A 25305-nucleotide genomic window follows, 5' to 3' on the forward strand; every position below is an offset into this window, starting at 1 on the left:
AGCCGAGCCTGCACTTCACGTCTGTCCAGCCGAGCCTGCACTTCACGCCAGTCCAGCCGAGCCTGCACTTCACGCCAGTCCAGCCGAACCTGCACTTCACGCCAGTCCAGCCGAGCCTGCACTTCACGCCAGATCTGCCGAAGCCAAGGCAGTATGCGTCATGCCCGCCGCCCCTGAGACTGTGAGCGTTATGCCCGCTGCACCTGTGACTGACAGCGTCGTGCCCGTCAAGCCAGAGACTTTCCGCCCAGTATCTCCTGTTCCTGTCCTCAGCCAGAGTCCGGACGAGAAGGACTTAATTGACCTTTTTTCAGAGCTTCCTTCGCCGCTGGTCCCGTCCAGCTCAAAGCCCTCTTCATCGCTGGTTCCGCCCAGCTCAGAGCCCTCTTCATCGCTGGTTCCACCCAGCTCAAAGCCCTCTTCGCCGCTGGTCCTGCCCAGCTCAGAGCCCTCTTTGCCGCTGGTCCTGCCCAGCTCAAAGCCCTCTTCGCCGCTGGTCCTGCCCAGCTCAAAGCCCTCTTCACCGCTGGTCCCGTCCAGCCCAGAGCCTTCGCCGCTGGTCCCGTCCAGCCCAGAGCCTTCGCCGCTGGTCCCGTCCAGCCCAGAGCCTTCGCCGCTGGTCCCGTCCAGCCCAGAGCCTTCGCCGCTGGTCCCGTCCAGCCCAGAGCCTTCACCGCTGGTCCCGTCCAGCACAGAGCCTTCACCGCTGGTCCCGTCCAGCACAGAGCCTTCACCGCTGGTCCCGTCCAGCACAGAGCCCTCATCGCTGGATCTGCCCAGCACAGAGCCCTCATCGCTGGATCTGCCCAGCACAGAGCCCTCATCGCTGGATCTGCCCAGCACAGAGCCCTCATCGCTGGATCTGCCCAGCACAGAGCCCTCATCGCTGGATCTGCCCAGCACATAGCCCTCATCGCTGGATCTGCCCAGCACAAAGCCCTCATCGCTGGATCTGCCCAGCACCGAGCACTCTTCACGGTCCCCATCAGCCCGGTCAGAGACTGTTTATAACCATCCTTTTCTGGTACCCGGGACTTTCCCCAAGTATTTTTTTGGGGGGGGCCAAAGGCCTCCATCCTGGTCACTCGAGGGACCACGGCCACCCGAAGGGTCCTCACCGCCGTGGCCGCCCGAAGGGTCCTCACCGCCGTGGCCGCCCAAAGGGTCCTCACCGCCGTGGCCGCCCGAAGGGTCCTCACCGCCGTGGCCGCCCGAAGGGTCCTCACCGCCGTGGCCGCCCGAAGGGTCCTCTCCGCCGTGGTCGCCCGAGGGGTCGTCTCCGCCGTGGCCGCCCCAGGGGTCGTCTCCGTCCTGGCCACGCCCACAGCCTGCTCCACCGTGGCCACACCCACAGTCTGCTCCGCCCTGGAGGCTTCCTGCCTTGTCTCCCTTGCCTTGTCTTCCCCGTCAGCCTCCAGGGCGCCCACCCTCCCACCCCTTTGGTCTTTCTACGGCGCGAGGACGCGCCTACCGGGAGGGGGGAGTTATGTCACAATTCTGTTCTGTCTGAGTGTTTTTTTGTCACTGGTCACATGTCTTCCTTTGTTCTGTTTTCCCGCCACTCCTTGGTTTCCATGGTTACCCTCATTAGTTCATTTGTATCACCTGGTTCCTCGTTAGTCTTGTCAGCTGTGTCTTGTTTCCCTGATCTGTTCTCCCCTGTATTTAAGCCCTGAGTGTTTCAGTCTTCACTTGTCGGTCAATGTTTATGTTAGGTTCTATCTATGTTCTGCGCACTCGCTCCCTGTTCTTTGTATTTGTGATTATTGAGAATTAAAACCTTGGATTCTGCATCTTCGTGTTCGCCTCCTACTTCATCCACCCAGGAAGCCTGACACTAAGAATGTTTCGCGAAACATGTATTAACGACAAGGTACAGCTTAAGGTTTAACTTAAGAATGGCGTAGCGTTAAGAAGGTTTGTAAATCATATATATATATATATATATACCTGTATATACAGTATATACACTGCTCAAAAAAATTAAAGGAACACTTTGAAAACACATCAGATCTCAATGGGGAAAAATATCATGCTGGATATCTATACTAATATGGACTGGGTAATGTGTTATGAACGAAAGGATGCCACATCGTTCGATGGAAATGAAAATGATCAACCTACAGAGGATTGAATTCAAAGACACCCTGGAAATCTAAGTGAAAAAATGATGCAGCAGGCTTGTCAATTTTGCTGAAATTTCATTGCAGCAACTCAAAATGGTACTCAGTAGTTTGTATGGCCCCCACGTGCTTGTATGCATGCCTGACAACGTCGGGGCATGCTCCTAATGAGACGACGGATGGTGTCCTGGGGTATTTCCTCCCAGATCTGGACCAGCGCATCACTGAGCTCCTGGACTGTCTGAGGTGCAACCAGGTGATGTCAGATGGACCGAAACACAATGTCCCAGAGGTGTTCTATTGGATGTAGGTCAGGTGAGCGTGGTGGCCCTTTAATGGTATCATTCCTTCATCCTCCAGGAACTGCCTGCATGCTCTCGCCACATGAGGGTGGGCATTGTTGTGCACCAGGAGGAACCCAGGACCCACTGCACCAGCATAGGGTCTGACAATGGATCCAAGGATTTTATCCCGATACCTAATGGCAGTCAGGGTGCCATTGTCTAGCCTGCAGAGGTCTGTGCGTCCCTCCATGGATATGCCTCCCCAGACCATTACTGACCCACCACCAAACCGGTCATGCTGAACGATGTTACAGGCAGCATAACATTCTCCACGGCTTCTCCAGACCCTTTCCTGTCTGTCACGTGCTCAGGGTGAACCTGCTCTCATTTGTGAAAACCACAGGGCACCAGTGGCGGACCTGCCAATTCTGGTGTTCAATGGGAAATGCCAATCGAGCTCCCTGGTGCTGGGCAGTGAGCACAGGGCCCACTAGAGGACGTCGGGCCCTCAGGCCACCCTCATGAAGTCTGTTTCTGATTGTTTGGTCAGAGACATTCACACCAGTGGCCTGCTGGAGGTCATTTTGTAGGGCTCTGGCAGTGCTCATCATGTTCCTCCTCGCACAAAGGAGCAGATACCGGTCCTGCTGATGGGTTAAGGACCTTCTACGGCCCTGTCCAGCTCTCCTAGAGTAGCTGTCTGTCTTCCTGGAATCTCCTCCATGCTCTTGAGACTGTGCTGGGAGACACAGCAAACCTTCTGGCAATGGCACGTATTGATGAGCCATCCTGAAGGAGCTGGACTGCCTGCGCAACCTCTGTATCGCCTCATGTTACCAGTAGTGACACTGACCCTAGCCAAATGCAAAACTGGTGAAAAACAGTCCAAAAAGATGAGTAGGGAAAAAATGTCAGTGGCCTCCACCTGTAAAACCATTCCTGTTTTGGGGGTTGTCTCACTGTTGCCCATCTAGTGCACCTGCTGTTAATTTCATTAACACTAAAGCAGCTGAAACTGATTACCAACCCCCTTTGTTACTTAACTGACCAGATCAATATCCCAGGAGTTTAACTGACTTGATGCTATTCTCTGATTAAAAAGTGTTCCCTTTATTTTTTTGAGCAGTGTATATATAATTAATAATTTACATCTTTAAGAATGTGTTTCTATTCAGAGATATATACTAATGCAAAGTCAGGCTTTAAAATCATGTATGCAACACAAAAAACTGATATAAGTACAATACTGTAACAGGATCTAATGAAGATGAAGATGATGATGATGAATTAACATATTGATTAAGACCAGAATAACATGCCAGCATGTGGGACAGTGTGCCAAACACAAACAACAACCGATAATGAACAGAACTAAGGGAAGAACTTAATACATGGTGATAATTAACTAAAAGGATGAACAGCTGATGAATGGTGTTAGTGTCCATGGTGACAGATTGTGGCTGGAAAATCAACAATGGGAGATACACGTGATGAATGAAAATCATAACAAACTGAATATGACTAATACCAAATAATTATAATTTATATAGCACCATTCTCAAGATATTTATATAATGACTGTACACTGTAAAAAAAAATTACATCCCCAAGTCAAAATTTTCTAGTGACTGATCACATCTAAATTTTTCAATTAGTCTGATGTATTATTTCTCATTGAGCCAATGTTAACAGACTATTGCAACAAGAATTGCACTTGGGCCAATTTAAAAATTTAGATGTGATCAGTCACTAGAAAATTTTGACTTGGAGAGGCTAGAAATTTTTTACAGTGTAACATTGATTGTTCCGGTTAAGGCACCATTGTTAATCTGAAATATCAGCTGTCATGCACAGTATCTTGACATAGGTCAAAGTATAGTTAATTGTTTCCATGGTATCAGGTGAATTGCACAGACAGCACTGAGCAGCAACATGAACCAGGGCTGGATTCACAAACATTCTTAAGAACAAAATTCTTCTTAACTGCTAATTTCTCCTTATTTTCTAACTTAAGAAAAAAGATAAGAATTATTTTTTATTCCCAAACAAATCTTGAGAATGTTATTATCTTTTTTTATTAGGATTGTTTGTCACACTTTAGATTAGTCTCACTATTAACTATTAACTATGACTTATGCCTCAATAAATGCCTAATTACTGCTTATTAATAGATAGATGTTTGTGTAGGTATAGGATTAAAGGGAACTAGAATAATGGTCATGCAGAATAACCACCATTATTAAATTAAGTTGCTATTTATTTGTAGATATAATAATTTACACTCAAAAAAAAAAAAAAAAAAAAAACCTACTGTAATAATTTACATGGCTGCCATAACTTGATTGCGTGACAAATTTTGCATATACGAAATGCTTCTCTCTAGAGGTAAATACTTTAGTGAACTTACCTGCTGTCGACACTAAATGCCTACACTCTAAAAACTTATTTTGTGGCTTAGTAAATATCACAGTAATAATTTGCTTTATTAACTTAATAAAATATCTGAATATCATTTACTTGATGGTTTGAGTTGAACATACCAAAATAATTGACAAAAAAATCCAACAGTTAATTTTGTCTAAAATTTACATTTATATTTAAGTTTTTTTTTTCACTAAAAGATTTTAGTATTTGACTATAATTATTTATATAAAATACACTTAATATATTTGTGAAATTTCTATCAAAATATTTGAGAATGGATAATTAAACTGATCTGTTTCAAGAACCACAAACATTACTTAATTCAAATCAATTATTAATATTTAACACACTCTTAAGAAATTGAGTAAGTTTACTCAATTAAAACAATGCACCCTCCCTCTGACATGAAGACAACTCAACGGTTGAGTGAGCGCGGGCTGTTTGAACTCTCTTCAGTCTCTAGAACAGTTCTCTCTTCTCAGTGTCGCAGAATTTGTGCAATTCCTCTGTGAAATTCAATTTTGTGTATTTTTTTATTTTATCTATAAAATCATTAGTGATGGGAAACCGAGGCTTACTGAAGCATTTGAGGCTTACATCAAATTGTGCCGAAAAAAGGTTCATTACTCGAAGCTTTTAACACAATGTGCATTAGTGACATCTGTGCACAAGTGACTTGTTTTCTCCACCATATCTAACAAATCACTGCAGAGCAGAAAAAGCACGTGACCAAAGCTTCGGAAGTCTGTGACATACAAGTGTGGGATCAATACAGTTCTATCTAATCTAATCTCATCTAAATTAATGTGTGCCAATGAGACCACAACTCGTGTCATGTGTAGCCTGGTCAACGGATTCACATATTGATCAATAATATAAAATATACAAGTATGTCATCATAATTATAGTAGGCTAATTGTAATTGAAAAAATATTTGGGGTGTTCTGTTTTAAGAAAATATAAATTAGCCTATGTTATTGGGAAGTGTAGTGTTAAATAGTTTAAATAATGCCTCCTCAATAATCATTTCCCTTTTTATGCATCAGATGAGGTTGTGATTCTCGCGAAGCTCCTTTTTTTTCAGACCAGCTGTGCAGACCTTCCGATACTACATGACGTTCAAAGCTTCAAACGTCATCAATCACGTGGTATTGTCATTTCGATACAAGCATCGGTACAGTGTGTGATACAATAGTGCTTTGAAAACTGCGTCGGAGCATCGGAGCCCTGGTATCATCATTTTATTTAATGCAAAACAACATGAGACACAATGTGAGTCACCTAAACGAGTGTCGCATCTGTCTTATCGTATGATTGAAATGCCTGATGTCTTGCATAAAACACAATTTATTCCTAAAGATAATGAATATAATTAATTTGGATAATAAAATGTTCTCAGAGCTGTGCACTGTTTATTTATTGGCAGGTTATCCAATAGCGCAGCATCTTTTGGCTATGAGTGAAACGCAGGACAGCGGTATAGAGTTAGAAGTTCACCCGCAGAGGTGACCGGTTGATTACACTTGAATTACTTTTTACATTTTTAGTTTTTACTTCTATGTTTGTTATATGAGTTTAAATGTAGGCAATGTTGTATTATACATGTTATAACAGTATAAAATATGCTATATTGCTGCACTCATCGACAATAAAGGCAATGTCATGTAGCCTATAACGTACCTTTAATTAAAATTAAAGAAATTAAAAGTTAATATTACTCATACTATAAAAGTTAATGTTACTCATAAATAAAAACAGTTAATATTACTCATAAATATTGTTTTTTTTTTTAATGTTTTCCTCAATTATTTTTACTTATTCTACTATTTTATTTGTTTATGTACCAAATGCAATTACTCAGATACTTTTTTTTTACTTACATTTACTCAGTTCATATGGTATTTGTTATTGATTTCATTGCGTTAAAATTTAATCAATATTTTTAAGTGTAAAAATGTTTCACCAAAAAAATTAGTAAATCATAGTAAAAGTTTTTAGAGTGATTGCTCAAGCTGTTTTATTGATATCTTTCCACAGTTGAAACACTGTTTGAGAGAAACATGTCTATCTATCTATCTATCTATCTATCTATCTATCTATCTATCTATCTATCTATCTATCTATCTATCTATCTATCTATCTATCTATCTATCTATCTATCTATCTATCTATCTATCTAATCTATCTATCTATATTTATCTATCTTATCTATCTTATCTATCTATCTATCTATCTATCTCAAAACGTAAAAAAAAAAATCAGTTTGCAACAGTTTAATCTAAAGATAATATTCCAAATTTTATACCACGTCTCATGCTATTTTAAACATGAAAAATGTTGGCTTTACCATGCCAGCATTCAGTGCTTATCTTGACATACTTTGCTTTCCCTGTTTAATATTAATTACTTTCATTCTGTTCAGTTAATTTTAGTCATGCTTCCTCATATTTTGCTTCTTTGCTACCTCAAATGAACTTCAGTTCAAATTCAGGAATTTAAAAGAAAATTCAATTCTGAATTATGCACAACCCCTTTTCTATGGAAGACATAGATTTCCAGAACACAAGCTGGTTGATGAATTCGGGTTTGGCAAATTTACTAGTTATTTGTCATCAAATTATATGGTTGTGCAGCTAACCACTTATTGAACGAGGGCAAACACAAGAGCCTTTAAATGATGAAACTTCTCTGTATTCACTAACAGAGATAACAAATGTGATTTGCAAAACCTGGGCGTTTCCCTTTCACAGGTGTAAACATAGTTGAATGTTGTTAACCACCTGTTTTGCTGTGAAATGGCCTTGGAGGTAATAGAGGCAGAAATTACAGCAAAGATCCCAATTAAGCTCAAATGTAGCTCAAACCTCATGGGCGGTTATTTGTGTGTTGTGTGCTGCATTTATTACTTGTTTTTTCTAAACCTATTAAAACACATCTCATTACAGCATTGTGCAACAGAGTGTCACCTGTCACAACAGCAATGACACTTGAAAGCAACAGGTGTTAAATAATCACAATTTCACATTTAACTGTTCATTTTCAGCAAAAATAATCTCGCTTTCACTGGAATTGTAGTTGCTGAACAGTGGTGAGCTCAATTCAACTTTGAGAAATTTTTTGCTTTTTTGCTTTTTTACAGGAAATACCATTTTTACCCCTGTTTCAGTATGTGGTATATTGAATTGGTAAAAAAAAAGACTGATGTGTGTCATAGGGATAAGTGTCTGTTGAAAAAAGTCTGTGAGCATGCATTCAATTACAGATTTTGTTATGCCACAAATTGTCAGTTGCGTTGTTGAACAACTGAGAGGCTGAATTACTCACCGTTGCCCAAACATGACACCATCTTGAGAGAGGGAGAGAGAGAGAGAGATGCGCTCACACACACACACTCCCACAAACACACACACACACGCAGCTTCACGCACAGACTCACACACTATTTGTACACGTATGATGATTCACTGTAAAAAATAGAAATATTTTGGCAATATATTGAAACAATTGTCATGCCAATAAAGCACATTTTGAATTGAATTAAACTGAGAGAGAGAGGATATTTAGATCATTTAGAAGCTTCCATTACAATCTCCATAATCACTATCTTGTAGCTGCTAAAAATAAATAAATAATTGAGATCATTAAGGTCTGTTGTCTTGGTGTAACTATTTTTCTTCAAAAGACCTACATTTAATGTATGACGCAATGAGGTTATTTTATTTTTAGTGATATGAAACCATAATGTACTCCAAAATCTCTGCCTTCCAATTGGCTCTGGAGAGGCCTAGCCACCCGCATTTCCCTGGAAAGAGTTTCTGATGACATGTGAATCAACGCACAGCTTTGGAGGTTAGTAGCTACTCAAAAACACACACACACGCGGCTCTGAGAGTTCTCTAATCCACCCACTGTTAGGTAGGCGTCCTCTCTAATGCTCACTAGTGGAGAGAGAAAGTAAGCTGGGATGGATTGGTGAGTGAAAGAGACAGAGAAGTATGACAGATGGGTGAGAAAAGAACATACATGAAAGGTACAATATTGAAATATAAGGTGACAATTAAGCTTTGTTGTTCATATGAAAGTGTGAAAGCCTCTTTTCTCACTCATCTTGTATTCAGAGAGCAAGGCTTTGTGTGTTTTCCCTCGACTGTGTTTTCTATACCAAAAGCACTTTGTGCGTTGTGCTTTTGTGCTGGAAGTTGGGGATTATATATTTGGTGTCAAGTGTTTTGAGTTTAGTCGCGTAATTGTCTCCTTGGAAGCATTTTAGGGCTTCCTGGGCGTATTATTGGAGTAATTTCATGCTAAGTGTTATGTGTGGTTTACAAAAATACTCTTGAACTCTGTAGACATTTACATTTTTGAATTAAACATTATGACACCAAAGATTCCATAGATGCTTTGAACCCTTTTTGTGTGATTTTTTTTTTATTTTTTTTTAATAAACTTTATCTTAAACCTCAAACCTATTTAATCTGAAACCTGAAAACTAATTGAAAGTATTTTAGGGTATTTTAGTATTTTAGGGCTTTTTTGTATTTTATTTGATACAGCAGTTTTGAAGCCACAGTAAGTGTGAGGAGAATATAGAGGCGGCATAGGAAAATTACCCGAGTTATACTTGAACATGGGTCACATGCACAGGCTCAAACGGGTCACCAGGACATGTTTACAACAAATTAAACCCTGTTTGAACCTCAAAACAAATCTTTTTCCAGACATTGAAAGACATTGTTTGTCCAAACATTTGCTTTGGATATTTTTGGCAAAAAAATAGTTCTAAGTAAAAGTTTATGTAAATGTGTAATTCCTGCTCATCTCAGAATTTAGGGGTTAGTTCACCCAAAAATGGAAGTTGTCATCACTTAAAGGGTAACTTTTGCCAAATTGCAACCTAGGCTATTTTTGTTAATCTACCAGAGTCAAACATTTGTGTAAAAGCATAATTAGAATGGAAACGCCACTTTTAAGATTGACCATATTTTCGTTTTCGGTCAAAATGCCTTTTAGGGGCACTACAGTGATAGCATCAAAATCGCTATTTTTAACACTAGAACTCCCAAGGCGGTCATTTTGACCGTTTTTAAATTTTACAATGTAATAACTTTGTTAAAATAAAATAAATGTGGCTGTAGGACTCTGACTTTTCCTAAATATGTGTATATTTTATTCTGACACTGTTATTTTATTAAAATCATAAAACACACAACAGTTCTGACTATTTCTACCTAGAACTACCATAACGGTCATTTTGACCGCACGCGTTATAGATATCATAAGTCCGCTACATTGCAAGTTTCGCAGAGGGACTTCATCATACGACTGGTGAGCGAACTTCACTCCGACCACATGGAATCAAAAGCCATACAACTGGAGGAACTGCAAACAAAATAAAACCAAGGAGATGTATCAAATGTCACAACGTGTGTGAGAGCTGCACGCGAAAGGCGGTGTTTACCTGTGTGGAATGTGCGTAAGCGTCAATGATGCGGTATTTTGCGCCGTTCAAATGGGCAGTTAACCTGATTTTGTTCGTTAATATTTTTTGTTCACTGAAACTAAACTGAAGCAGTTCGTTTTCTTGTTTAGCTAATGTTCATGTTTTTTTCTTAGCCTGTTTGTGTGTGTACATTTTCACATTCATTTGAATTAAAATTGTGTGTCCTGTTTATCATTAGCCTACCTATCATTGTAGATCCATTTATTTTTAGATTTTTTATTGATTATTGAACTTATTTACAAACAGGGCTGTACTAACTGTATGAAGCTTTGACGTTTCCTAACTTTTGTGCGTGTCTATTCACGTGGTGAGTGCGGTGAAAAAAAATATTATTTTGATGCAAAATGTTCCTCAAATAGAGGCAGCACCTGTCGGGGCAATCTTTCTTTTGTGCTTGTTTTAAGGGCTATGACGACAGGAATTAAAAGCTTCATTGGAAAAGAGAAGGGTTACATGTACAATAGATATTACATGACGAAAATTACGTTCAGTACGGCCATATGAACGTCAAAGTATGAACGGTCAGAATGACCGCTATGGTCGTTCTAGTAGTTATGGAATTCCGGTAGTTCTAGTGTTAAAACACTAAGAAGGCTCAACACAACATGAAACTGTGCTTGAAGTATCACCAGGGGGGTAACACTTTATAATAACGGCACGCTATTAATAATTAGTTAAGCATTAGTAAACAGTTAATTCATCATTTATAAAGCATTAATAGACATTAATAAGCAGTTTATAAATACAGTTAAAATGCTTTGTTCTTGATTTTAAAGCATATCTATAATGTGTTTAATAAATGTATTTTCATACTTTATTAATGATCAATTTATCATTTCTAAATGAAGTATTGCATTATTTACAAACCGGTTATTTAGGAGTTGTCAGTGGTTCATAAGATCACTTAGAAAGTGTAAGTAAATGATTAATAAACTGTTTAAATACATATTATTATTATTCAGACATATAGTAATAGTTACTTAGAGTGTTAATAAATGCTTTATTAACATGTATTTCTACTGCAATTCATGGTTAATTCAGGTAGTTATAAAGCATTTAGTAGTGGTCAGTTTACTACTTTTGTGAGCTCATCTAAAGTGAGGACTAGTTATGCCTTGTAAAGCATTTACAAAGGAGATTTAAAGGCTGTTGATGAGCAGCAATGAGCCTTTAAATCTCCTTTATAAATGCTTTACAAAGCATAAATAGTCCTCACTTTAGATGAGCTCACAAAATAGTTAACTGACCACTACTAAATGCTTTATAACTACCTGAATCTACTACATTTACTTACACTTTCTAAGTGATCTTATTACTCAATGACAACACCTAGTTTTTAAATAATGGTAAATAATGTAACTGGTTTGTTAATAATGCTATACTTCATTTAGAAATGATAAATTGATCATTAATAAAGTATGAAAATACAATTATTAAACACATTATAGATATGCTTATAAATCAAGAATAAAGCATTTATAGCTATATTTATAACCTCTTATTAATGTCTATTAATGCTTTATACATGATGAATTAACTGTTTAGTAATGCTTAACTAATGATTAATAGCATGCAGTTATTATAAAGTGTTACCGAAAGGTTTTGTACGACTCACTTTATCAGTTAGTGTTTCCGGTGGCTGGAATTTTGTCAGTCAAAAGTAGTCGATCTCCGAATGCAATGTAACATGAGGAGAGTAAAGATGGAAAGCTCAGATCATTACGTTGCATTCGGAGATCGACTACTTTTGACTGTCAAAATTCCAGCCATTGGAAACACTAGTGAGTCGTAAAAAAACGTTCTATTTAGTAAACTTTGTGTACACAAACAATGTTGTCAATGCTCGAGTTCATGTGTAGAGCCCCTGGTGATACTTCTAGCAGAGTTTCATGTTGTGTCGAGCCTCCTTATTGTTTTAAAAATAGCGATTTTGATGCCATCATTGTAGTGCCCCTAGCACTCCCATTCAAAAGGCATTTTGACCGAAATGAAAATACAGTCAATCTTAAAAGTGGCGTTTCCATTCTAATTATGCTTTTACACAAATGTTTGACTCGGGTAGATTAACAAAAATAGCCTAGGTTGCAATTTGGTGAGAGTTACCCTTTAAAGGCACAGTATGTAAGTTTTGCCGCTAGAGGTCACTTATTCGAAACAATAACAAAGGCATAGTTTGATAACGCAGTGAAAGAGCATGGAATCGTGGGAGTTGTCATTTTCACCTCCACAACCGATAGACAGCAATCCGACCGGACTCAAGCAGAAATTATGTTCATAGATGAGCTAATGTATTAAAGTTTTATTAACGTTACTGTGGTATATAGCAGGGTGGGGCCGAGAGCCGTGGGAGTGGAATAAGGCTGGTGGAGCCTGGTGTTAATGAGAGACACCTGCGGAGGAGATCCAGAAGAATTTAAAAAGGAATTATGACAGTGAAGGGCGAGAGATCAGGCCTGGGACATTTTACGCTGCTGTTTTTATTATGTTTATATGCCTCAGTTGGCCACTGCCACTCCTTTCATTTTGTTGTGTATGTTGATTTTACAATTAAAGTTAACGTCTGCCTCCTTCTTCCCTGAACATTGTTAGAGTTACATACAGGTCGCTTTATTTGACATATTAAAATTGTGGGGTTACACAGCGCTGTTTTACTTCGTCAAAACAATCATACTAAAAATACATTTGAGTGTGTTGAAAGTTAAGTTATAACATTACTCTGTGCGTTCGCTCGGTGGCTGGTATGAGACACTTGTTGCACATTGCAATATGCTAGATCGATATTAGAATATCATATTAATAAAAGCTTCATGAATTATGTTGCTAAATGGCATGCAGTTAATTTTAAAATATATTGTGGTGGAGAAAATGTTTTACAATCTGTTGATTACAAATATAGCTCTTTATATTAAGCCAGGATTAGGCCTTAGTTCTATTAGTAAATTTGAGTAGATTTTATAAACATGCCTTAGAAAAAACAAAAAAAAATTACTGATGTGCTTGAGACAACACAATGACACTAACAAATTTTAAGATGTGTCAGTGCAAGTTGCTTTCAGTTAAGGCAGTTCAAACAAGCATTTTAGTCTGGGACTATCTTAAGCCTTGTTTGTGTAACTGGGATATAATATGTTAAAGCGTCTTTAGTGATTTCTACTGATGTAAAACCGGAAATCGAGTGTAAGGTGGATATGACGTCATTAATGCAACAAGTCAATAAAATATAGGCTACAAAATTTCTATATTATGTGATATTATTGTTAATAATATGAAAGGATTGCTTCAAGCTAATTGAAAACGGTGTTTCTGCAATTTCTACATAGTATTTAACTTTCTGTTAGTTTATGTCTAGCAGGATAAATCTCAAGTCAATATTTAGTTGTGGCTGCAATCCAAATCAGTTTATCAATCTCAAGGATAATGTCTGAACTTGTGAAACTATCATTAGTGTTAACTGTCTTCTTTACAACTGTTAACTAGACATGATTATATGATTAGCATGAACACACTGGGCCGGAATGCAGGTGTCTTTGTCTCTCAGTTCAGTTCGAGACCACCTGTCATTCAATGATTGCCACAGAAATCAGCCCACAGTGGATTAAAGATAACACAGCTAACCACAATCTTGAAACCACATCAAGCGACAATAATTTGAACAATAATTTTTGACAGAAAATGCACATCACACACAAATATAATTCCTTTTTCTCCCACTGTTCATGGTGTTCACAGTTTGTCAATAGTTTCTTACACATTTCCAATAACAGTGTATTGTATGGATAGAACTATGCCCTGCATTGTTCCAAAATACACAGGCTTTTGAATAGAGGCCCATTGAGTATGTCCCTATAATGGAGTGAAGCTTCTCTTTTTCTTCCAAAGTAAATAAATCTTGAGTGCAAGAGAAAACCAGGACAATCCAGTTTACCCATTTATGCTTTAAGATGCCCCTAATTCTTCGCCTCAGATAGCATCAGATTCAGTTCACACATGCCTGTGGCCTCGGTTGCCCCCAGTGTCTCAGTGGTGGATCTTTTTGTGTGTGTTTGTGTATGCTGTCCTTGGCTCGCCCTTCTATCTCATATTTGTAATGGGCATCACTTCACACCCAATAGCATTTGGGGTGGATTAGAGTTGAAGGAGCACCCAACCGCACACATACTGTACACACATTTGGTTGTCTATCATGATGGAGACTTTCCATTGACTTCTGTTGTTTTCATACTAAGCTAATGGTATTTGTATCCCCTTAACCTTAAAAAAATAACCCTCACACAAATGTATGTGCATGTTTAGAGTTTAATTAAAACATTATTTAGTATGTTTAATAAGCTGTTTTTCTCATGTGGACTGTACAATGTAGGTGATTTCAGGTTTTACTATTCTGCTGGGGTCCATGTAGGCAAAACCTTTCCAGTTTTCAACTTGCACTATGCAGGTGAGTGCACAGAGAGAGAGAATGGTGGAAAGAAGGGTAAGCCGAAGCAAATGAAATTGAGAAAAGAGATAGAAAGAGAAAGCGAGTGATAGAGAGTTCATCTTTGTGGTCAGATGGTATTGATTCTTAGGTTATACATGCATTATTCACAGGAAACTCTCCTATGTATGAGTGGAGATATATACACGAGGAGCATTGGTTGAAAAATCCATTCGTCCTCCTCACTGTGGGATATCTGTGAAATGTGGAATTTTGTCTCTTTGTCATGGCCTTAGTTGAGATTGTTGGAAACCTCAAGGTGTGTCTATGACTATAAAACAATGATACTAAAGTAGTGAGATGGGTTACTGTACAGTAGTATTGAGTTTTTGAGTTTTTTTATGTGTGTGCCAGTGCCACATATGCAAAAGATGGATATTGGAAAGATAGGGAGATGTGTTTTATTGTCTGGAGATTTGACAGTCAGTTAGAAAGGAGAAGGAATGTTGGCAGTTTTATTTGAAAGACCAAAATGCGTTTTAATACATGAAGTGTTACATTTTATACGATTGTGTATACTGGGCATTTAAAATTCATGATTGTGAATTTGAATTGAATTGGAATGGCAGGAAAGAATTAATAAAGAGTAATTAACTAAGAGTTAATAGTAATTTTATTTTGAAACAAACATGTTACAAATAATTAATTAGGCTTTTCCATATTATCTTAATCTTTCAAACTCTAAAAAGCTCTCTGGGAAATGAAGTGTTTTTCTTTTGTGCTTTTGTAATTCAGTATTAGATCAGTATTTCTATGTTTTTAAAAGAAGTTCTTATGTTCACCAAGGCTCCATGTATTTGTCTTTTGTGTCATAGAAATCAATCTAATATTCAGATTCGGACCTTAAGAAACATTTATTTTTATTATCAATCTGCTTAATATTTTTTGTGTAAACATATTTTTTTAGCATACTTTGATTAATAGAAAGTTTTAATGAATATAATTTATTTGAAATAGAAATCTTTTTGATCAATTTATGTAACCTTGCTGAATAGTAGATCTAAGTATATCACTATGGTAAAATGGAATTTAATGTGAGCCTGTATGAAAATGAAATATAGGAAACCTCTGAAAAGCCAATCATGAGGCTGTTTTTGGTGGTACAGTGACAAAGCACATCTAATTTCTGCAGTTCAGTTGTTGCCGTGTAATCATTTACTTTTAAAGCTGTAATACTTTTACACTGTGTACTTGATTTAGTATTCGTAAACAAAAAACAACGATTTGGCCACCGTTCCTGCCAGATAAACTTGCATGTTTGGTCAGTAGATGATATTGTTCCTAGACAGTTTTTACAAAATGAATCCCTATAATCTCGTCCTGTTTAGAAATAAAGAACCTGCCACTGTAAAATGCCTGCTTATGGATAGTGATTTTTACCACTCGGTGAAAACTGCAAAAATATGAGCACCACAAACTCATAAAGTCTCGTTGTTCCTTTCTGTTTCACAATTTGTTTTCTCTCTCTCTGTTTCTTTGTCTCTCTTACTGTTCGTATCTACTGAAAATAAGTTTTGGCTGTCAGAATGCTCTGTAGTCAGTATGGGTGGTCTGATCTATTCAGGCTCTTCACCTGCTTGCTTTTTTTCAACGCTTCCTCTGTCTCTTTTTTTCTTCCTCACCCAGGTGACCGGCGTAATTCGAGGCTTATAATGTGTCTTAAACCAGGGAAAGAAAGTGTGTAAAGCTTCTACGTCTAAATTAGCTTAACAAGTACAGCTTATGCAGACCTGGAACACTCTTGCTCTCTATCTCTCTCTTCATAACTGGCAGTATCCATGCATGTATCATGTGAAGGTTACTGGGTGTTTACTGTACATGGTTATGATAGGAGCAGAAAAAATGGATAACTGCACAGACAAGGTTAGTAAGTGATTTTATGACACTAGTCTCATGTTAACAGTTATAATGTCATGTGGCTACACTTTTGAAATAGTGTATTTTGACATTTATTCTGTTGCAGTGCCTTGCAGTAAACAATATTTTGTGTTTTGTTTTCACAAGGTTGACATCTTTTGGGTAATTTTGTTGAGTATAAAGTCACAACCCATTTTACATCCAGATTGTGATGTATTTCAGTGAGAAAAAGATATTCAATTAGGTAAAAATGAATTATTTGAGATTTTATTTGAGATTTTATCCATTGTGAATTGCTTTAATCATAGCATGTTTCTCTATAGGTGGCTGGATAGGAGGGATTGGAAAATAAAGTCTAAAAATAAGTTTAAAAAAAAATCACTTTGGAATAACATACACCATTGAGTTGTTTGGTCCAACACACTGAATCTGTAAGAGTGATTGGAAAACAGGACCATCTGTGGAGCTTCTGAAAGCGGCATTACAGAGAGCACTGACAGACAGGCCTTGCTAATATCTCAGTGATCTGATTTTGTTACCATATAGCGAAAAGCTAATGTAATATTGTTATTGCCTGGGACATAAAAAAGGAAATCTGATGAGATGGTTATGAAAGTGTATATGTGACCTTATGTGTTGGCAAGATAAGAGGAGCTATATTACTAAAAGGGCATTATTAGAGCAAATGGATGATTCTCACACACACACACACACACACACACACACACACACACACACACACACACACACACACACACACACACACACACACACACAGGTTTGTTTGAGTATAGGGAGAACATCTCATAGACTTCCATCTCATAAACCTAACCCTCACAGAATCCTGTGCACAACATTAGATTAAAAATACAACCTTGATTTGACTTCTGATTACAGAAGTCGGTTGTCATGATATTTCACTAGTGATACATCTGGCCTTCACAAGTTTAGCCAAACCAGTACACACACATACCAAATGCCAAAGAAAAACATCACTTTATTTAGTTTTATGTTTGTTTGTTTGATGCAGACATTCTGTGAGTGTGTGCCCAACTCCTCTCAGCTCAAACATCGCTGGTCAGACTCAAACACAGTCAGACAAACACCGCCCAAGGTAAGGGCTTCAATCTCTCACACCATTATAGATTATTAGTTCCTGGAACTACTGGAGCATCTAAAGTGGGGTCTAAACGTCTGAGTCTACATTGCAAATCTGAATTTAAAAATAAAAAACTTTTTAAACAAAGAAACATTATGACACTAATAACTAATAATATAGTTTGCAATGCAAACTAAAACAATGGTTTTCGACTTTTTGACCCCACTGTATCTTGTATACATCAAGTGATGCATAGGCTTGTTCTTCACAATTCAGCATCTCTTTCTCCTCAAAGGAATTTCCACTCTCTGGAATTCTATTCCACAACACATTCACGACCTTCAATCATTACATGTTTTCAAAACCCACCTTAAAACATATCTCTTCACATACATACATTTTTTGAGGACTTTATTATCTTTTCAGTTGAATTATGTTACCTATTCAGTTTATCTGTATTGTTTACTGTTGTTGACTGTATTGTCTACTGCCACATTTATTTGTATCATATTGTAAAGCGACCTTGAGTTTGTAGAAAGCTGCTATATAAAATAAACATATTATTATTATTATTATTATTATTGTTATTGTTATTGTTATTGTTATTATTATTATTATTATTATTATATTATTATTATTATTATTATTATTATTAAAGGGAAATTGTAGTTGTCAGGTGTATGCTTTGGTTCTGTTCAGTTAGTAATCCCTCTTCGCCATGCGCTTACAGCAGTGAGCAATGAATATAAAATGGAGGATTGAATCTTGCCTTCGGAAAACTGATGGGCTTAAGGAAAGGATTTTACTATATTACACCTAGCGTTTCATATGTAAACCTTTCATGTCTGTCTTTTAAAATTGCATATTTGTGATTGTACTGATAAGCAGTCAGTCAATACAAGACTCGCACACACACATTTGGCTTATACTCTGCATTTCATTATTCTCCCTGTGTGTCAGCCCTCTTATATGGATTCAGTTATGATCACATATCTACTGAAGTGTCGTTGCATTCTGAATATTTTATGCAAAACACTTTTTTTTTTTTGCAGAAACACCCTTCATCTGTCTGGGCATTAAAATTAAAATTTAAGTGAATGCACCAATGTGTGGGACAAAACAGATGTGTTGTTGGTGTTTGTGTTTAGAATAACACGTGTATGTGTCTATGTGTGAGAGAGTTTTGGAAAAGGGACAAAGAGAGAGAGAGACTCCGAGAGATAGTTGTTGCAATTTTCACTCAATAAAATACTACACGCAAAAATAGCTATTAATCTACTGAGGCTCAGCTGGAAAGAATCAGGAATAGAACATGGAAAAGAAAACAGTCACAATGATGGTTGATCTGCAGGGAAAATGGCTAATACTGTATAGTCCAACCATCAATACTGCTTTCAATCTTTTGAGAGTTTGCGGTATAAATCTGTTTTTAGCAGTTTTTCATCTAGATGAAACAGCTGTTCAAAAGGAAAGTGTCCAGGGGGCACTGGATTGAGTTCAATTGGATTACATGTAGAATTTAAGCGCATCAGTCATACCTGTTAAATAAAATAACGTTTGTCCTTTAGTATGCACAGTTGGCTTGAATAAATATGAAACATTAGACATCAATGAATTATGCTGGACCTGGAAAACTGCATTAAATAATGCCCTTGTCATTGTCTTGTCATTCATGCTGATATTTTAATTAGCTGGAAAGTAAATTTAAATATGTTTAAATCATAATTTAAATAATGTAAAAAAAAATGTTTTGATTAAATAATTTAAAATATATATTTTTTCAATGCATGTAAATATGTGTGTGTGTGTGGGTGTGTGTGTGTGTGTGTGTGTGTGTGTGTGTGTGTGTGTGCAGGTTTGGCTACACTTGTGTGGGCTATGTCCTCACTTGTATAGAGAAATATTAGGACAACCGACTAGTTAAGGCATTTTACTTTACCTCACTAGTTAAAAAGGCATATAAATCAGCCAAAACATGTTTTTATTTAAGTTTACTGTTTTGTGCATGTTTCTGTGATGGGTGGGTTTAGGGGTAGGGGTAGGGTAAGGCCATGGCCATATAAAATATCTAACCTGATAGAAATAATTAACCTGAAATATTGTGCTATGTCCTCACTCATATAGTGAAGCAAACGTGTGTGTGTGTGTGTGTGTGTGTGTGTGTGTGTGTGTGCGTGTCTGTCTGTGTGTGTGTGACAGAATACCAAAACCATAAACCAGACTCAGAAGTAATTCTTTGAAGGATAAACCAAGGTATAACAAAATGTATTCAACAAGTACAGTGTGGTTTGATCCTATTTAATTCATACCAGGAGCTTATCACATCTAGTGCCTCAACATGTTCCACTAGCCTTCAGAGATGGAGGAGAGAGGATCTCTGGTCTCTGAGTAAACTGTTCACTGAAGTGCTTCCCCGAAATCTTTTTTATATTCCCAGAGTTGATCGTAAAAGCCAACTTGTAAAGCAAGCCATTAACCACCCATCAGCATGGGCCAATGCCAGCATGGCTGTTTTGCATATTTTATCAGAACATATGTGTACGCACCTTTTTCAGGGAATAACATATTTTACACAGAGAACACACCAACACTGCCAGTGCATCATTGCACACACATGTCCAGACTACACATACACACATTTGTTTGGATGGTAAAATCAGAGGGGTTTAATTTTTTCCTATTACGGGAGCACTGTGGAGTGAATAGATAATTCACAATGACACCACGTGACAACATTGTGTCTACGTCTTTGTGGTTTTAAGATTCTGATTTGTAAAAATGCATTTCTCAGATGAAGAGCACATGCTTACCATATAAAGCTCATTCTTATGCTTATTTATGATTGTTATTCATTCAAATAATAATACATCCTTACATGTATACTACAAGCCCTTTTCTCAGCACTTTACAAAAAATGTTCACTATATAATATGTTTCCTATGAATAGTTGAAAAGGGAAGAGAGGGTTGTTTGTGTGTTTGCAAGAAAAGAGGAACTATATCACTAAGAAACAAGTATTATTAGAGCAAACAGATGATTCTCAGGGTGGGGAGGGAGGGGAACACCTTCATCTCTCCTTTGTCTTTCCTGCAGTTGTGTCACACTGCAGTATTATCCCCTACAGGCTTTAAAAAGCACTTTCTGTTCTGCCAAAATGATAATGATGATTATAATGTTATTACGCTTTAACTCTTTGTCTCTCTGTCTTTTTTTTCTGTCTTTGTCTGTCTGCAGAGGATGAGTTGTAGCTATCTGCTATGCACCATCCTGCTCTTCGTGGCCGTTCTGCTCGCAGTTACAGTGACTGGAACCATTCTTCTTATGAACCACTACCAGGCTCCCCCCATGTCGGATGGTCCGCCCCATATTAGCACCAATCAGGACGAAGCCAATGCGTTGGTGACAGTCGAGAGAGGTGATGGATCACGCATTAATATCTTCATCGACCCCAACTGCCCTGATTATAACAGTAACTTCTTGCGGCTGGAAGGCGTGCAGACATCTTTGCTGCACTCGCTCACCGACCATGATACGGATCTTAAGTCCGTCAAAGGTCAGGATCGAGCGCTATTGGTCAACTTGGCAGAGGAAGTTGCTAAGCTGTCAGCCCATGCGGGCCAGCTGAAGATGGACTATGAGTCTCTTAGACGAGGACAAGGCAACCTGGGACAGGACCTGAACACACTGCAAACTGAACAGAGCAGACTTATACAGGTAATGGCGTGCTGATACACACATATGCAAATATAAGGTGACATAGTGACAACCATGGCTGCACAAATGGGCTCAAATGCATTTGCTATTTAATAAACAACGTGGTGCAGGATGTGAAAATTATATCTAAAACATCGGGCTGAAACTAGCAAAAAACAGTTTTGTGCAAAAAAAAAACAAAAAAAAAACAGCGCGTGCCTGGCGTTGCATTGCACCGGGTGTATGATAGGGCCCAGTGTGTCCATGGCGTCCTGATTGTATATCTTTGTTTTTCACCATTTTAATCACTTTTTTGTCTTTACTAGTTTATTTAAAGGTCCCGTTCTTCGTGATCCCATGTTTCAAACTTTAGTTAGTGTGTAATGTTGTTGTTAGAGTATAAATAATATCTGTAAAATTATAAAGCTCAAAGTTCAATGCCAAGCGAGATATTTTATTTAACAGAAGTCGCCTACAGTGAACGGCCGGTTTGGACTACATCCCTCTACTTCCTTCTTTAATGACGTCACTAGAACAGCTTTTTGACTAACCTCCGCCCACAGGAATACAAAAAAAGGGGGCGTGGTCTTGTTGCGCTCCCACGGAGAAGAGGAAGAGTTGCGTTTGTAGAGTGTGTTTGTCGCTATGTCGTCGAGACGCTGTTATTTTCATCCCGGAGTCCAATCACCTTTGTTTGGCCTTCCCAGGGACGCTGTATTTAGAGATCAATGGTTACAATTTATGCGCATGCGCCTCCACGTTATGGTAAGAGGCGTGACCTTTCCGGGCAACGTGCGCTAAGCTGCTGTCGAATCACAACATGGGAACCGCTGACACAATCACAACTCGTTACGTATTTCTGAAGGAGGGACTTCATAGAACAAGGAAGTCATCAGCCCGTTCTTAGGACAGTGAAAACAGCGGTATACAGATAAGTAAATTGTGTGAAACATACTGTGTTTTTTTACACGCGAAACATGAACACGTTATATTGCACACTGTAAACACAATCAAAGCTTCAAAAACACATGAAAAACGGGACCTTTAAAATGTTCCTTCAGTGTGAAAATGTAATTAGGTCAACAAATCAATAAACATGTGAAAAGTAGTTTTAGATATAGCATAGCTCTTTACAAATGTGACTCATTTACCCATTGAAATTATGAAATGACTGAAATCACGGTTACAATACAGTCTCCACATGAGCAGAACTGAGGAGCAGGTGTGCCTTCAGCTCAGCAGTAGATTTTGTCAAACCATTGAACTTCTGGGAAATGGACAGGATCCATAATAAATGACATTTCAGGGAGAATAATGCTGCGTTAACACTTGGTATGTTTCCCGGAGTCTAAACCTCCGTTCAATTGCCACCCTGCTGGTTTGTTCTCACACTTTATGCTGTTTCAAACCGTGGCTCATTTGCAAAATGCTTTTCTCATCAATGTGAGACCCATTGGAAGCTGTTTATCACCATCGCCAGCCAGTTTGAACTCTGAAAGTTAGTAATGGAGATAAATGTTCACTGGAATTGTCCTTGAGTATCAGAAAGTGAACATTAAGTCTACCCATCCATCAGTTTATCTCGTATGTCATCTTTACAGTACATAAACTGCATATGAAGAGTCATGTATGATTGAACAGTGCATTTACATTTAATGCTGTACAGCAGTGACATGTACAACAGAAATAATGTTTTGACATTAGTATTTTAAATATGAAATTATGAATATTGAGCCATCAGAGAGACATTTGAAATTGTCTATATGAAGATTATTTGTTTGGTTGGTTTGTTTATCATTATTGATTTTATTTTATGTAGCCTTATGTTTTTTTAATTATGTACACTACAGTTCAAATTGATGGGGTCTGTAAGATTGTTTTAACCCTCATATTCTCCTCATTTCCTCTTTTTACCCCCATGGTAGGCTATTTGGTGAAAGTTCGGACCCCAAACATTTAAAGAGCAATTGTATATATATTTTAAACTTCTCAAATATACATTTATGGTGTGTTTTGGGGGATATGTGGTACTTTGTGTAGGCTACATATTTACAATCAGCTTGAATAAAAAATATTACATTTTTCAGAAAAAAAAAAAATAGCCTACTTTAATGAAGCAGGGCATCTTTACACAGCCGAGTTAAGGCTGATCTAAAGTGACTCCGTGTCTGCTCAAAATTCTGTGTAAAAACACAATGGCGCATAAAAGCAGACTTAAAATATGCCGGGTCTGACCCTCCTCAGCCCCTAGTATCAAAGGCAAATCTGATACTGTTTCGGTTCAGTGTAAATGAACGCGATCTTGTGCCGCCCTAAACTGTCATTGTCATGACAACCTAAAGCACGCCTGTCCGCTCAAACAGTGCGAAACATATAGGCCTAGCTCAATATAGACGGTGGGCCGAGGGGAGATTTCGTGTTTTCAGACGATCTGTGGAGATGGATAACCCAGTGTAACCGCCCCGCTTTTCAACAAAGCAAATAAAAATAATAATAAAAAAAATTATATTGTTTTAGCCAAATAAATAAAAAATTCTGCCTACAAGGGACAATGAAGTAAAAGAGTTATGTACTCACATCGTGAAGCAAACCATCAAAATAACAGAGTCATCGACGTGTGTGATCAATGGCTTTCGTTTGTAATCTTCCTTTGAAGAGACTGGCAGATCAATGCGCTACTACATTTCTCTCAGATACGGTAAATGCTTATTTGGCGTCACTGTGATTTGTGCATTGATATATTATATTTCAAAAATCATCTCCTTGAGGACGATATTTCACCCACACACAATGGTGACATCTGCTGTCCTGCCTGAAATACTAACGCTAGCATAATTGTTCATGATTTCTGGCTCTTTGAAAGAAAATCTTTTGACCTCTTTTAATCCTGCTGTGATCTAAGTTAGCCTACCCGGTGTAATAATTCATAATTTCTTTGTAGCATTTGTTCTATTTGGAACAATTTTATTAAGAAATAGAAAATAACTATCAGTACCACAGAATTCTGACAAACATCAAAATGTGAGATATAGGCTACCACGCAGAGGAAACTATTTTAAAATTCCATATTTGTATTTATCTTGAGTTTTATTTCATTGTTTACTATTTAATTGTTTTAAATTAATTGTATACACTTAAATTTAATTGAATCGAATTTAAAGTATTCATATTATGGCATTATTTTAGGGGTTTGACCTGTAATGTGATGCAGTTAGACTAGGTTATTTATTTATATGTACAAATCATCCAAGTGCCCCATTCCGAGTCATTTCTAAGATACATTTGATTAATATGATTAAATATTATTAAACTGTAAAGAAATTAAAGATCCGTTATGATTGTCGAAATAATTCTGGGTGCAGTTTACTCTCAGCCAATAAGATTCCATGTGCCATTTTCATAGTTCAGTCATGGAAGTCTATTCTTATTGGTTGGTAACTTTTGAGTTTAACCCAGAAGTGAGGAGAATTCATTTCAAGTGCAAGAACACAGAGAGAGAGAGAGAGGAGATACCAAGAGAGCACTGTATATTGGAGAGCGCATGTCCAGTTTTGTGCGAGAGCAAAGGAAATCTGCGTGCGAGCAGAGAGATTCTATAATAGAAGTGCTCTCGCATTACAATAATGCGGCCTCTACATTTGGGGCCCTATTTCAACGATCTAAGCGCATGGTCTAAAGTGCACGGTGGCGGCGCAACACTTAGGGCGTGTCAAATCCACTTTTGCTTTTAACGACGGCAAAAAAGGTTGGCGCGCCCAGTGCATGGTCTAAAAGGGTTGTCCCTATTCTCTTAATGAGTAATGGGTGTGTTTTGGGCATAATGTGCAATAAACCAATCAGAGTGTCATTTC

The 25305-nt window shown here is 38.0% G+C and overlaps 1 protein-coding gene across 4 annotated transcripts in view; it reads left to right on the plus strand.

Moving 5' to 3' along the window:
• The window catches only part of fibcd1b (fibrinogen C domain containing 1b), a 97873-nt gene that overhangs the window by 13079 nt on the left and 59489 nt on the right, over positions 1–25305 (plus strand). The window contains exons 1-4 of one of the 4 annotated variants that reach the window (XM_079873309.1): positions 16654–16668; positions 16810–16906; positions 17693–17776; positions 20996–21475. In XM_079873309.1, the coding sequence (XP_079729435.1) occupies positions 20999–21475 (477 nt within the window). In that variant the 5' untranslated portion in view covers positions 16654–16668; positions 16810–16906; positions 17693–17776; positions 20996–20998. Of the gene's footprint in view, positions 1–16543; positions 16669–16809; positions 16907–17692; positions 17777–20995; positions 21476–25305 lie in introns of those variants that run through there. The other 3 variants (XM_079873306.1, XM_079873307.1, XM_079873308.1) reach the window with 3 other exon arrangements.

Source organism: Squalius cephalus, assembly GCF_949319135.1.
Source record: "Squalius cephalus genome assembly, chromosome: 5".
NCBI classification, from domain to species: Eukaryota; Metazoa; Chordata; class Actinopteri; order Cypriniformes; family Leuciscidae; genus Squalius; species Squalius cephalus.